The sequence below is a fragment of the Hippoglossus hippoglossus genome, chromosome 16 (assembly GCF_009819705.1).
Source record: "Hippoglossus hippoglossus isolate fHipHip1 chromosome 16, fHipHip1.pri, whole genome shotgun sequence".
Taxonomy (NCBI): domain Eukaryota; kingdom Metazoa; phylum Chordata; class Actinopteri; order Pleuronectiformes; family Pleuronectidae; genus Hippoglossus; species Hippoglossus hippoglossus.
The window spans coordinates 9,815,902-9,832,012 of record NC_047166.1 but is presented as its reverse complement, the minus strand read 5'-3'; the positions used below and the strand labels follow the sequence as shown (position 1 = coordinate 9,832,012).

The 16,111-nt window shown below is 45.1% G+C and overlaps 1 protein-coding gene across 6 annotated transcripts in view; it reads left to right on the top strand.

Annotated features, from left to right (window-relative positions):
• LOC117777361 (glutamate receptor ionotropic, NMDA 2D) overlaps positions 1 to 7,472 on the top strand; it is a 49,332-nt gene extending 41,860 nt beyond the window's left edge. For all 6 annotated transcript variants that reach the window (XM_034612073.1, XM_034612068.1, XM_034612071.1 and 3 more), the window contains one exon: positions 302 to 7,472. In XM_034612073.1, coding sequence (XP_034467964.1) covers positions 302 to 3,490 — 3,189 coding nt within the window. In that variant the 3' untranslated portion in view covers positions 3,491 to 7,472. The remainder of the gene's footprint in view (positions 1 to 301) is intronic.
• Positions 7,473 to 16,111: the final 8,639 nt, after the last annotated feature.

The window sequence follows — 16,111 nt, the reverse complement described above, 5'->3', positions numbered from 1 at the left end:
GAGACGGAGTCCTGGAGGGACATGCTGCTTCCGGCTTTGATGGCACATGTAGGCCGAAGTGTGGTTTCACACAAAACCATGGCCCAACATGTACATTCAATAAAACGTATTTTGTACGTGTGTGGCATATTTGCATCTGTACACATTTATGTTGTCAAACTTTTTCCCATTTTATTTCTGCACCATTATCCCCAAAGCATTGAATTTATTCAGAAAATACTGTTTATTACATTTCATTTTACTTAGTAAATCAGGTCTTATTTTACGTAGGGTTATTTAATTTATGTTTTCTTCTTCTCAGGGCATGTATAGCTGTTGCAGCTTTGAGGATGAAACAGCACCAGGTGGAGCAAAATCTTTGCCCACTCATCACCATACAGCAATGGTGACAGTCCCATCCCAGCCACATGTTGTCTCAACGTCTATGACCAACCCAGTTATTGCCATGTCGCAACAGCAGCAACAACCGCAACAGCAGCAACCACAGACTGTCTACAAAACACCTCTACCAGGCTCACCTCCCACCATGGTGCATTCTGGGACAGCACTGGGCCCCTCCAATACCCCCATTGCCGGCGCACCCCTCCCTTGCACCACCTTTCTGCCTCGGCCAGATCGCAGACTGGCTGTGGTGGATCGCTGGAGACTGCCGAAAACGGCTACAGCTACCAACCCTATGGCTGTAAGGTGGCCCGTCACTGACATGGGACCCTTTGCTCAGAAAGTCCCACCAAACTGGGCTCCAAGTGCTGGAGGGGGTGGGGGACTCGATGGTTATAAGAGATACTATGGTCCCATTGACCCTGAGGGACTGGGGCCCTGCATGGAGCAGCAGGCAGGGTCCCAGACCCCCAAGACTATGCCCAGGGGCCACCCCCAGCCACCTCCAGCCACTGTGGCTTTCTACTCAGAAAAGGGCATGGACCATGGGGTGGGGAAGAGGGTGGTGGGAGGTGGCAGCGGAGGTCAGGGGAAAGGGGCCGTTAAATCTCTGGGCACTCCCAGAGTGCCTCCTAAGAGTCAGGCCCCTCTGCCTCCTACACCCCCACTGCCACACCCCTCTCCCCCTCTCCCCTCATCCTTCTGGAGGAAACGCAGACCCAAAAAGCCCAAAGAGCCTGGAGGGCCACTGTATGAGAACATTCTGCCCCTGGGGCGGAGGGGAGCAGCACGAGATGAAGTGAGGGAGGGAGGAGGGAGAAGGGCACGCCCGCTCTCTCCCCCGCTCTCACTTCCAGTGCCAGTACCCCTCAGCCCCACCTATACACCTCCTTCTCCGTCTGCGTCCTTGCACTATACGTCCTCGACCTCTTCGTCGACCACTTCATCCACATCCACATCCTCATCTGCCTCATCTTCTCGCTCCACCTCTCCCACCTACTCTTACAGCTCCTCCAGGAGCACACGAGACAGGACTGGAGGAATAGATGGAGAGGATGATGATGACGATGAGGAGCTGACAGAAGAGTCAAGCCTCCTCCTCGGTAGGGGGAGGGACAGGGAGCGCTCAATCATCCGGCCTCGTTCCTTCAGCCACGGGCGCCTGCCACCACCCATACCCCCCAGAAAACCACGAACATCCTGGGGTGACAGAGAGAGAGAAAGGGAGAGAGGGGGGAGTCAACTATCTCAACTCCAAGAGTGGTGGGCAAGCTGGAGTGAAAGAGAGAGGAGTGGAACGGGCGGCGATTCTGAGAGGCAAAAAAGGGAAAAGAAAAGGAGGAAAGAGAAGGAGAAAGAGAAGAAGAAGAAGAAAAAGAACAAAAAGAGGAAAAAGAGGGAAGAAAGGGAAAGAGAGCGAGAGAGAGAAAGGAAGCGGCGAAAGGTGAAAAAGAAGAAAAAGAAGGCACTGAAGACAAAGAAAAGGAGGAAATCAACTGGGGGGAAACGATCTGAGCCAGAGGAGGGAGATGTAGAGGCAGAGAGGGAAGGAGAGGCAGAAGGAGACAGGGAAGGAGAAATTCAAGACTACTCCTCCTTCTCTGCTCAGTATAGGAGCACATTTGGGGAGAAAGGGAGAGATTCCTGGGAAGGAGAGAGAGACAGAGGAAGGAGAGAGGGAGGAGATGAGGGCAATGACAGGGAAGAGGAGGACAGTGGTAGAAGCAGGGACAGACATCCCAAATCCTCACGCTCCCATTCCAGACATCAAACCCCAAGCAAGCGCTATCCTAACCTTCACAAACTCCCTGCATCAGTCAAATTTTGGGTGAATGGAAGAGGAGATAACTCTAGTACTCCACCAACATCCCTCCATCCGCTACTTCCATCCTCAAAGCGGAGAAGAAGTGGAGAAATGGAAAGAGACGATAGCGGTCGAGTTGGAGAGCGGCGTCCTTTGTTAATGCATTATGAAAAAGAGAAAGCACAGACAAGAGAAGGGCTATCCTTCCAAGAGTGGGACTCTGAAGATGGCAATGTTGATAATGATGAGAATGAGGAGGAGAGGGAGAGACTGAGGGAGCGTGAGGAAAGGAGAAGGAGAGCAGGTAGGGGGGCGGTGTCCGAGTCAGAGAGGGACAGAGCCAGGGCAGAGGACAGTTACTCAGATGAAGGCTCGTCAGGGGGGTTTGGTCGTTTCGAAAGATATTGGGAGGGAGGTGCAGCGGCAACTGGTGGAATAGGAGGAATAGGTGGAGGAGGCTGGTTCTTTGGCACCTACCCCTCCAGAGAGAAAGGGGGCAGTATCAACAGTCGGGATGATTCCTTAATAGGAACTCGGGCAGAGGGATGGTTTGGTGGGGATTTCTGGGGTTCAGGGCCAGGTGCAGGTTGGGGATCAGAGGGAGGGCTAGGGGGGTCAAGCTCACAGTGGCCGCCACCCCCAACGTCCTTTCCTCCTCCTAGACGATACTGGTCAATGGATAAGATCCCTGTGAAGGGAGAGAAAAAATGGAAGAGTGGAGGAGGGAAGAGCAAGGGGAGATCTAGGGACAGAGGTGAAGAAGCAGGGCGACCCACCATGTGTTCCTGTAACCTTTATCCCCAGCCCCATCCTTACCCACATCCCCACAGTCGCTCACACACCTCCCACTCCAAAAGAGGAGCCACAACCCTTTCCCATAGCCAGGAAGAGCTTCTCCCCCACTGCCACAGCTTCAGCGGAGTCTCTCGCCCCAAGCCTCTGCCTCCCAAACCAGATCAGTCCAAATCCGGCAGCCAATCTAACCTCAGCCTCAGCACACAGCCCACAGACCATCCGCCTCAGCCTTCACCGTCGCCACCCCAGCAGCCGTCCATGTCTCCCTCCTCTCTCCCGATGCCCATCCCGCCTCCGCCCTCCACATCCCCCATCTCGCCACCTGCTGGGGTAGGGATGGGGGGCCAGGGACAGGCTCAGGCTTCGGCCAGTGCCAAACTCCAATATCAGAGACTGCGCTCGGTGCCACAACCGCGGAGGTTCTACTCCCCCCACCTGCCTCTCAAAGCCAAGAGCCTGTGCTCGCGCCGAGGGTCGGCCCATTTCTCCAGCCTGGAGAGTGAGGTATGACAGGGGGAGAGGAGAGAGGGAGACGTGGGAGCGAGCACCACTGCTAGTGAGAACCGTGGTGCCATGGTAGCTGCAGCCAGGGATAACACAAGAGACACAGCTGCCTTGGTGACCATAGGTGATCAATTAGCGGCCATCACTGCGGGAACTAATTTGGACTGTAGTGCTATTGCTAACACTGCTTTGTGTGAGAGCAACGCTACCGCCACCCGCTCCATTGTACACGTTCTGGTGAGAGCGACAGTGAGACGCCACACCACGTTGAGCTATGTCCGTCTGGATGGTTCCCACGATGACGAGAGTGAAGGTGAGGCTGCATCGCCGCGGACAGCAGCCCCTGAACTTGTCCTCCGCTCAGAATTGAGCTTTGTGATGTCATCTTCGGTTCTCCTCCCCTCCCCGAGTCACAACTATGGATAAGAGTAGTCTCCAATCTGTGAGTAATGATGTCATATTTGTACACACAAACCCACACACACGCTCACACAATCAGATGAATGCTCACAACGTCTCCCTCCCTCTGGCTTTGAGAACACACCTCGGTGGGATGTGGATGGACCCACCCTCCCCCAGAAGATGCCAGTTGTTTGGTCAATAGACTCTGCCTCCCTGTCCTCATTGGCTGTTGGCTTTTGAACTGGATTGGTGGACTGTTCCCTGGTGTCGGAGAGACTGCCCCCTCTTTTTCCCTTTGGTAAATCAGTTGATATAAAAAGCAATGCAGTCACCTCTCCCGTGCCCTCTGTCTGCCTGATAACCTTTCACTGGGCAGCGAGGACAGTGCTATTTATTTGCCCTTTGACCTCATGACAACATCAGACCCATCTAGCTCTACCCCAGGACCATCCACGTGATGTCATGTTTTACTAGAAACTCTTTTAACCAGTCAGATTGAACAGGAACCACTTCTCCTCCTCCCTGTCGGAGCTTGTCGTGCATTTGAACAACAAACTGAACTTTGAGAAGAGAAATAACAATAAGAACAAAAAAGACATGTAGCAGGTTTTCTTTGACTGTCTTTTCTTTTCTTTCCTACTCAGACTTCTCTCCCCATCCCCTCTTTTTTATTCTATCAATATATTTCTCTCACTGTGTTAGTGTTTTAATAAGGAGCAGGCTGGATGTGGCTAGTGTTGGAAGTGGGAATGATTCAACAGCAGTGCCAAATTTCCACTCAAGAGCTTTTAAGCAAGATTGGTTTTTCAAGCAATTTGTTTTCGTAGTATAAAGCCCCCATCTTTCCTTTCCACATGTGAGCCACACATAATTCACCATCATGTAAGTGGATCAAGGGGATGATTGGTGCAATATCTGTAATTGGCACTAGATGGCTGCATAATATTCAAATAAGCTGTGGAGACAATTGTGCATTGCAAAAGCTCTCTTAGGATATTATTGTATTACACTACCATATTGCATCTTTGCAGAGTTTGTAGATGATGGATTATATGAAGCACAATTCCTCATTGTATTTTTCAGAACATACGGCCCGAGTTGTAATTGCACAATCTGCAGGTAACATATTTTTCGTACGTGAAAAGCTATTCAGTTAATCTTAACTCATGTTCCAGATTATGGACAATGTAATTCACTGTAACCAAGGTTCAAGTCACAGTACAACACACAATTGTGCTGAGGAAACGATCTGGTACTTTGACTATTTCCTTTCGGCAAATAAGACTGAACGATATACTGTGAATGTTTTTACGTTCCGGTTTTAGGTGCACACACAGTAGCTGAGACTTCACTGAAGGCAGTCGGTAATAACTCCTGTTATCAAGATTTTCAGATGACTGTTTGACTTTGAGCAATATTCCCATCTTCAATGTGACAGGGATGTGATGGCACATCTGTTTGCATCTGAGACATTGTAACTGTTTGTCCTCTATTTTAAAAATGAGATCATTTGTTTCAGCCAGAGTCAGATGCTCAACATAATCATTGGTTTTTCTTACAGCTAGATAGATAGATGTCACCTATTTCAATCAGATGTGATTGTAATAATGAGTTAAAGTCTGCGGCACCTGGCTCGGGCTGACCAACGTGCATATGAAATGTGTTCGACAGAGTGCGGTGGACTGTAGCACTGAACCTTCTGTGAGCTGTGCCAAAAGCCATCTACTTTATAAACGGTGCCAATGTTGCAAACATTGCAACGCACACACACTCTGGATTTTCATAAGGTCAACACATCCACTTCATCCCTCACACTAAGACCAGCCACAGCCCAGCTCTTCTTATTGTAGTTGAATGTAGCTTTGACATGATGTAGCAAAAGAACACCTACTTTTAGACTTTGTAGCTTTTTGGATGCTGTTGATAAAGGCTCGAAGGAGGGGGGGTGGGGGCGGGTTGACCTGCGATGTGAGGGACTGTGCGTTGTGTTTGTGCATGTTGTCACAGATCGAAGGGTTAGTCGACCTTCTCCATTCCCCTTTGGACTCCTTTGCCTTTCAGTGAGAGCAGACTGTAACTTTTATTACCTGCACATGCATTGCTTTTTTCTAGGTCTGTACGGGGCAATTTTTTAAAAGCAATCTGTCTTTGTTTTTGTTTTATTTGTTTATTTCGAGAAATGCTTTTGCCGTTACCCATCTTTTGGAAAACTCCAGCGTCATTGCATGTTTTGCTGAATGAAATCTCAAAGATTTGTGGCAGGAGGGTTGTGTAGTTCAACTGTAGCAAATGCTTAGGACCCAGGGCGGCCACCTTTCAGTGAGGTAGTGCGCTCGCTTGACTCTGCACCCCGACAGTGGAACCCACGGCAACAGTTCGACTGCTTCACGTGTAGTAGAACACAGTCATTTTTCGACCAATCAACAGGGCTTAAACCTGGTATGTCATTGAGCATTATTGATTTCTACTGAGGCGCTAATACTTAAGTCTGTGACTGCATGAACAGAAGTGACTCTTAAAAAACCCTCTGGCTTATTTTGTTTTATTTATTTTATTTAATGCTGAGAAAAAAGAATATATTAAAATATACTATGTTTCTGAGAATGTACCATGTTATACTGTGATTTAACTGAGATATTTTATTGTATTCAATTATCATTTGAATTATATCATTTATCTATAAAGAAATATATCTGTACAAATAAATATATACATATATATACATACAGGTATATATATATATATTAGTTAAGTTTGGTATATTTGGAGGAAGTGTTAGATGAAATAGTTTTAAATGTTTTAGCTTTGTAGCGATTCTAGACACTGAAATCATTTTTGAATTTCGATTCCTCCTATATGACTGTGAAGACATTAGTGCCTGTGACAAAAAAGACAAGTAAAAGTCTAAACTCTATTCATCTATATCTACTATAGCTATCAGTCTGTCACTCCTCTCGTACTACCTAACATTACTTTGTGACACTCGCTGCTTTCACACATCACTATGTTTCTCTCACACAGTCTCTTTTGCTTTCTCCTCCTCTGCGGTTCTTTCTCCTGTTTTTTCTTTTCATTAGAAAGCTAAGAACATCCTCCACCTCTCCTCTTTAAAAGTTTTATCACATGGTGATCACGTCACTTTGCTGATCAACACATCCATTGGCCTTTGCTTTTTCCCCCTTTGATCACTTTTCTTTTTGAGTCAGCTCATTCTTCTGTCTATCACTTAGCAAAAAACAGAGACCAGTAGATACTGTGTTCTTGCTCCTTTTGACTGATTGTTGATGATGATGATCAATTAATTGATTGATGAAATAATTAATGAACATTGTTACTATTACTGATGTGACTGAAGTGTGTATCTGACGACCACGCCACTGTAGCAAGTCTGGGCTGCACCACACCACCAGCGAGCAAATGAGGCCACAGTTGCTATGGTGTTGCCATGACATTTTCATGGCGTTGCCATGGTGTCCTCTGCACCGCCACCACCTGGTGCCTGCTGGGTAATATAGCATAATGTCCTTCACTTTCCCCCAAAGCACTGGTCAAAGATCTGCTATGCGCCTGTCTGCTCAGTCCTGACCTTAATCAATGGGAGGTGAAATATTTAAAAGCTGACTTTGGTAGAGTGCCGAGGGGCAGCATGGTGGTGACTTGTCTGCTGTCTATGCTGATCTAGACTGGACTGGTTTGGCTTGAAGTGGCTCTGATGAAGTGTTTGTATCATGCTGATCTCCTAAACTTTAAATCATCCCTTTGTGCTGCCCTGCATGTTCTCCCAAAAGCTTCATGTCACCGAAAGCCTGAAACCAGTCGGGGCAGTAGAGTGTGTCAATGCTGCACATGTCTAATATTGAATGTGTGTGTTTCATGTCGAGAGGGTGCATGACATGTGTGTGTTTTGCATGTGCGGTGATCATGTGTTAGTCCATTGCAGCGTGACTCTGCGGTGCTTTCTTTCGCCCATCCTCTGTTTTCCTTCTCCTGCTATTTCTGAAAAACACAGTTTGCTTTGCATGGATATTCAACACACAATGCGTACATCACTCAGCCAATGATCCTCATCTTCCTCTAGCCCTCACTAAGCTGCAATCTAAAGCTTTGCCTCAAGTAGTTTGATTATCCCACACAGGCACACATGTGCCGTCACAAACACACGCACACACTGAAGCCCATCTCATTTCTTGAAGTCTTTTGTAGAAAACTCAGTTCAGAGATTTGGTTACTTGATGAATTTAGTACATCCACAAAGACTGTAGTGCTTGTTTTGATCCATCTGTCCCTTGAGTTTGCTGAATGGTCCTGCACTCTGCTTAGCACTGTCCTGCCTGTTCTGATCCATCAATTCCTGTTTCGAGTCGTCAGATCCAATTTGTTTTACTTTGCTGAATTGCTCCTCTTTTTGATTTACCTTGTTCCCCTAATCTGCTTTGATTTATCGGAATCACTGTTTGGCCAGACTGTATGCATTAAACAGTCCAGTCCAGCCTAGTGCAGTGTGCGCCAGGCTAGTCGAGTACCTGAGTTTGTAAGAGATCCCAGTGCAGCCTCAAGCTCATCCTCTCTCTCTCTATTGTCCCATGACCGGTGAAGCAATATGTGTGGTGCTCCAGAATTCAAACAGGGTCCTCATTGGCTGAATCGGCCATGAATTATATCAAGGAAATACAGGAGTGCCACACATTGTACTCACCAGGTCTGGGGCTTGCATGTTGCACCACGAAAAGCTTATCCAACCACAGTGACAGGGCACATATACCCACAGAAACCAGAGTGTGTGTGTTTTCAGTATTGTACAAGGCCCAGTTCTGCTCTAGTAACCTCGCCAACACACAGGCCTACTTACGGGTTGCTAAGGCGGGTTGCTAGTAGGGTGATGTTGCTCCTAGCCCAGACTGGTCTGGTCTATGCCCTAATTTAACTGTGTTAGTTTATTTGACATTGTCTGTCTGGGGTGGGGCTGGAGGGTCAGTGCTGCACTTACTTCCTGAGAATTGCTTCATAAAATATGATTCTCTTTAATTAATGCCAGTGGTGCTGTGTCTCCTTCCAATTCTTGTGTCAAGAATGCAATTATAAATAAGGGGATTCGAGATTGTGTTCGTACAACGTGACCGTGTGTCCGTGTGTTTGTGTTTGTGTTTGTGTGTGTGTTTGTGTGTCTGCGTGTCTGTGTGTTTGAGTAAGTGTTTTTTTTGTGACAGTATTTTCCATACAAGCTATTACCCAGTCAGAACTCCTTCAAAGTAAATTTATGGAGAGTGGTGTCTTTGGCATTCTGACAGGCAGTACTCTGCCAAATTGTGTGTGCGTGTGTGTGTGTGTTCGTGTACTTATATCTTTGTCAGGACAATTTTAAGCAAAGACCCTACAGAGTGAGGACATTTTGAAAAGTGAGGACATTTTGTCCGGTCCTCACTCTTTCAATGGGCTGAGGGTTAAGACTTGATTTAAGGGTTGGGTAAGATAGGTAAGGTTAGAGTAAGGGGCTAGGGAGTGTATTATGTCAATGAGTGTGTGTGTGTGTGTGTGTGTGTGTAAATATGAATCATTCATTTTAAGCTGAAAACATTAAGACATGTTCTAAAGTTAGATTTAGGTTAGGTTAAGGTCAAAGTCTAGGTTCAGGCAGGTAGTAGTTACGGCTAAGAAGTAAATCTCCAGTAAATTAATTCAGGTCAACGTGATGTCCTCTGAAGTCAGAGAGACATAACTCTCCCTCTGTTTATCTGTGTGTGTGTGTGTGTGTGTGTGTGTGTGTGTGTGTGTGTCCTAGGTATTTCTCATGTTGTGCAGACCTGAATCTGTTCATATAATGGGGATTTGTATCTTCCTCAATTGGACAAAAACAACTCCCCATAATCTGAATGATTAAATGTTAAGGTGAAGACATTAGGACATATTTTAAGGTTAGGGTAAGTATTCAGCAAATGAATGTAAGTCAACACAATGTCCTCTGAAGTCATGGAGACATAACTCTCGCTCTGTGTGTGTGTGCGCGTGTGTGTGTGCGTGCTCGTGCATGTGCATGGCTGCTCGCACATATTTCTCTGGGAGGTTTCTCGCCTCTTGTCAGACTTTTTTGCTTTGATGTGGTCGGAGCTGACCGAACATAATCCACTTCTTTCACCCTCAAAGAGAGCAACACAGCTAACACTCTGCCTCAACTCTCAACTTCAGCCAGCGTGCCGCGGCCCTGTCAGAGCCACCCGAGCAGCTCTCTTTCTACTACACAACAAACAGGTGTGTTTCTGCTGATCAGAGCAGAATCTTAAACAGACCTGTCCCCGGTGCGGCTTTCTGGGAAGTCGTCCAAAGGCCTGTGTAGAGCGATATTTGCGTTACAGCCAGTCACTTTTATTCGTTTTGGTTTGTTTGTTTTGGCCTTCATGGTGAGAAGTTAATTTATCAGGAGAAGATAAAGTCAAACGGAGAAAGATAAAGAATAGGAGATTAACTTTCGTCGACCTTTGTGGAAAATCTTTTATCTGATTCTCGAAGGCTGTTTTAAATTTATTCACAAATGCGACCTGGTTCTTTAAAAATCATGCTCGGCCAAGCATTAAAAAAAGTATCTAAACAGTACCTGACACATGATATTCTGCAAGAGTGTTGATGAGGATATTAAATATGTTTTGTTCTGCTCCCTGTGCGCCTGCGATCTGCTAATTAGCCATGCTTTGTCAGTGTGATGGGCTAATGGCTAATTGCATTGTGGGGCCTCTGTGTGTACATGCGGTAATGACTTAACGCTCTAATAAGATTGAGTTACAGGCAGTCGGATCACGGTGTCCCCAAACACTGATCTGAGGTCAGTGTTATGTTTTTTCGCTCTATTGGCGATGATGGGAGGATGCAGGGGATAAACTGATCTAAACTTGATCTCCCCTGAGGGATTTCTATCACCCGCTCTGTTTCCTGTCATTTATCTTAAGAGCTGGCTGCGGCCTGATGCCAGGGATCGTGCCGTAAGCGTTTTTTATGGATGTCAAATACAGGACTACACATTTCACTGCATTAAAAACACACCGTATCTATTGATTGCCGCTGGACGATGGTTGCATCTTAAAACTGTAAAGTCTATAAGGTCTGAACTTGTCTGTTGATAAATATCTGAACCTGACTAGAGTTATCTATCTCTGTTGAACTCCTGTCTTCTTCCGCCTGCTTCATCTTTTTCCCCCTCCCTCTGTCCTCCCCGCACACACGTGCACGCTCTGTGGGAATTGAAGGAGTGCATCCCTGCTGAGGTGCAGCAGATTGATCCTGTACTGATCTGCCACTGGCTCCCTGGGGATTTGTAACACGTCCGCGGTGCAGGGCTTAACACTTTCTCTCGCTCGCTTTCCGTCTTTGTCTCTCTCCCTCTCTCTCATTCCGTCTCTGGTGACACCAACGTCGTCTCTTGCTATGCAGTGCAGTGGCCTCATGCTCCTGCATCTCTCACCCTTCATCTCTCGCAGTGTTCTGCCAATTCTGTTCCAATGTGTTTCCTCTGACTGGCTGTCATTTCATCTATGCTCTGTCTTACTCTATATCTGTTTGTTTCTTTCTTAAAAAACGCTCTGTCCTTTTTGTTGACACGGTTGTGTTTCTTACAATATGTTTGCAGAATATATATTTTTCCGTACATCTACTCTATATCTCTGCACAGGCCATACTCGCACACATGCCGTACATGTGCAGTTTCTCTTTCATCATGTGTGCAGCGCCGCAGGGTTCTACAACTCATCGGCTTGATCTCTGAAGTCTGGAGAAAGAAAAAAAAGAAAACTGGCCAAGCATCCTTTCATCTCATGTGTTTTTTTTTCTCCATCTACGCAGCCAATCTCTTGCTTCCTCCATTTCCACATGAGCCACACTGGGCCACGACCAGGGATAAATGAGCTAACTGACCCACAGCTGATACCACACTGTTTGTTTGTGTGTGTGTGTGTGTGTGTGTGTGTGTGTGGGTGTGGGTGTGGGTGTGTATGTGAGAGAGAAGAGGAGAATACACAAACGATTGTTACTCTAGCATTTATGTGTTTGTATTTAGCATGTTTGTGTATTTTATTTCGTAATTCAAACAATTATTGTGTCTCCTTGTCTTAATTCACCAGGATCTGTGTGGATCTTAAGCTATTACACAGATTATTCTATTGTCTGGGGTTGTACCTCATTATCTTAACTAGTCCCCATTGCCCCAATGTAATACCAAAGAAGAAACAGGAAGTGAACATGTGACAGTGACTCACACTAGATTACTGCTTGTGCACTCCACATAAAACATTGTTACATTATGCAAAACTAGAAAAAATGTGGCTCAGGGTTTCAACTAATTGGATTTTCCGTTGCCGATTAAACCAGTGATTATTTTCTCAATCACAAGTGATCTTACCCGTGTTCCTTTAGTGTGTTCAGTCTAAACTTGAATGGCCTTCCTCCGCCGAGGCCCGACGGTCTCCTTAAATTCAATCGAGCTGCATCAAATTTCACACACTTGTAGACATCAGTTCCCGAAATGTGCCAGTTTTTTTCATCAAGATCCATGAATTATTCCCTGAGAAACTGGTGAAAATGTCAAAAAATGTCTCACGGTCTTAATGAAGGTGAAAAATAAGTCTTTGATCCGCCTCTTTGTCCAGATCTGTGCCAGAATTTAATGGATTCGTTCTTGGCCCATGTCTTATCCTTCCAGCAAGTTTTGGAAATCTGTTCACTTGTTTTTGAATTATCCTGCTGAGAAACAAACAAATTAACACACAAACAAACCAACGGACAGGGATGAAAACAGCCTCCTTGGCAGATATACCAAGATGAAATAGAGGAAAGCAGCAGATCCTCTCATTTGATGGGCTGGAACCCTTTTGTTTTGGCTGACAAACATAGTATTAATTGATTGAATTGAAATAATCAACAAATCACTGTATTTCTATTTCAAGTTTTTATGCCGTGTTTGTTTCTCTGTTGCACTTTTGTCTGAATGTAAACTGGAATTAATAAGATAGCATGGACAGAAACATGGATCTGCATATATGTTACAGACAGTACTCTACCTCCATATCTAGGACACAATAATTATTCATACTACATCCTTGTTTGCCTCGTGTGTGTGTGTGTGTGTGTGTGTGTGTGTGTGTGATGCCACCTGCCTGAAGGGAATTCATCCTAGAAAACTGGGATGAAGATTAAGATATCCCAAGACTTTACCTTGTTCTCCCCTCGCCTCATTATCCAATCGTCCCTCTTACCCTGAATCTCTTGCCCTCCCGCTTTCATCCTTCCCCTCGAGCACATTTTGTTCACAACCTTCTCTTCCTCCCTGCAGCAGTAAGAAAGGTTTTGCAGCCCACAGCTGAGGCTTTGAGTTCTAGTTAGTAGTTTGCACATACTGTGAATCGTAATATGTTTCATGTCAGTGATCTATCGGCTCGGTCACGCTCCCAAACTCATTATTCCCGCAGACCACAAACTCAACATCCGCTCAGTGTAGATAGGATTGTCTCGATACATTTTAAAAACATATTTGGTATAAAAAATAATGACTGGTTAGGTGGTTAGATTTTGTTTGTTGCTGAAAATATATATTAAATCAGGAGGTAATGATGCCCTGCTTGTGTCAAGGTGACTATAATAAATATTCTTATGTTAATAATGGATAACATGAGGTGAAAGGGTTCGCTTGTGGTGATAAACCCACTGAAAAAGATCGCCTGACTCTGCAGTCAGCCTCCACTCGATGTGTGTTGTCCTACAAACCCTCAGAAACTCTCTGGTGAACTCGGTGGAGCATTGAGCAGATAACAGGAAACATATTTCCATCAGGAAACGGTGGAAATCAAAACACAGCTAAAAGAAAAAAATAAATGTTGGAATTAAATTCATCAGGTTTCCAGAAACATACCACGACATGAATTCTAATGCTCCTGCAGTGCTGTCAGACGGGTGAATAAGAGACTACTTGAGGTGATAATATATGTTTGATATTTTTACAGAATGTTTACTCTGCACATAAGGGGGAAACATTTTTTATTGCAGGTTTAGAGTTTCCCTCAAAAAAGACTGAAAATAATTCAGAGTCATTATATTTCTCAGAATTTACCAGGTTGTACAAGCAAACAGGAGCCACATACTGTGAAGTATATAAATAAACACAAGCTGCTATCAGAGCAACACACTGGGTGATGTAGTAATAAAGAAAATGAAGGATTATGTAATTCGTTTTTGTTTCACATTGGCATACACATTATTTCTGACACATCACCGGTGTAATTAATGATAATAGCTATAGTAATTATAATAATAATAATAATAATACACTTCATTTATAGAGCATCTTTCAATACACAATTACAAGGTGCCTTACAGGATAAAGATTAAGTAGCCTATCATTGGCAAACAATAAGAAAGAAAAGCACTTCCAAGATCACGCATCATTAGAAAACATTAGAGCACAAATATGAGTCCAGAATGGGCCTTAAAAGTCACAAACATATGACGTATAAATATTTACAGTATATTACACACATTCCTCCGATTCTCAGGCCTCCGACTCCCTCTGATGTTTGTGGCGCGAACTGTCCACAAACCCAAATTCATGACTTCATCCTACAGGGTCCATTCATTTTGCACAACTCTCTTTCGCTCCACCTGCCTGTCTGTTCCGTTCCAGTGCTATTTGTTGTTGCAACGAGAGGCAGGTCAGCAGTAAAGTAAATTTGGCTTATTTGCTCCAGCGCTGTGTGAGCTTGTAGGCCCATGTTGACGGGGCTCTAATCGGCTGCCAAATGTCTCATCTGACTGGCTTTGAGGTTGCTGCTCTCTTCCAAAAACACAGCGGACCAATCTTCATTAAAAAGATATATAAATAAAGCAAATACGAGCGCAGCCCAACAGGAAAGCAATGCAAGCAAACAGAGCCAATTGGTTCTGAAGAGACAAATTTATCCGGCAGATATGATTACCTCAGACACCACTACTCCCTTGATTCCACAAACAACAGTTAGGCAAGTCAATTTACCTTAATTTCATTGGAGGAGAAAGCCATCCAGTCAGCCAGCCAGCCTTCCATGGCCGGGATGAAGCCGGCGCTTGATGTGAGCGAGCACTCGTTAGACGATAATGGATGCGTGTAATTGGTGAAGTGCTGATTGCACCCCCAAAAAAGATTCCATCAGAGGAGAATTTTCTGTTTCATTAAGCCATGGTCAGAAATAATAAGATAGCCATCTGTACACTGAGATAGAGAAAGAGAAGGGGGGGGGGGGTTGGAAGTGGTAGCAACAGCTTCCAGTGCTGTGTTGTAACAATTAAAGACAGCAAAAAGATGGGTTGTGGTTTTTGAGGATGTCTCCCTTCATTGATCAGTCCTCATTTTTCTCTCGTCGAGAATCATCAGTGCATTTCCTCCTTTTTAACTTTACATTTTCTTAATCATCCAAATGGCATCTGTGTGTTTCTCATTCTACTGTGTGTGTGTGTGTGTGTGTGTGTGTGTGCGTGTCTTCTCGGTTTACAGCCTTTATGTATCAATGACTGGGCGCACACACCAGCTCGCTTTTATGGCCCAGGATCAAATACTGTAAAGCACACACTGATAGGCATGCAAACGCACACTCTCCAACCGCAAGTGCTTACTCATCACACATTTATGTGCTTTGTTTTCCAATGCGACGATTACTGTGGAGTGCACGGTCCACGGTTCATATTTTCATACGTCCCCCCCCCCCCCTCGCCCCTCTCCCTTGGTTTCTCTCATGTATGCGAGCACGTCCTCTTCATTTATTTATGACAACAGAACAAGAAACATGACTCATCCCAGATAAGACCAATGAAGAGTGTGAGTCTTATGGGCCATAAAATGAAGACTAATGGGAATTCTATAGAGAGAGAGAGGTCTAGTGCAGGTTTGTGTGAGGGGGGAAGCCCCCTATCATTTTCAATCAGAGCCTGCTGCTGCATGACTAATGCTGAAATGACATATATCATTGTCAGATTGGGCATGTTCACACAGCGTTTTTTTTAATAAAGATATGCGCACAGTGATGACAGCCTCAGTCAAACACACACACACACACACACATTTGTGCAGCTCACAGCTAGCTCACTCTTATCTTGTAGGCTGACACCATTTTGCTCTCTAACAATCTTGCTAATTATAATTGTTAATTAATTCTCTGCCAGTGTCCTCATCAGGAGACTAATAACCTACATTTCCATTAATTAGACCTTCAACCCCTT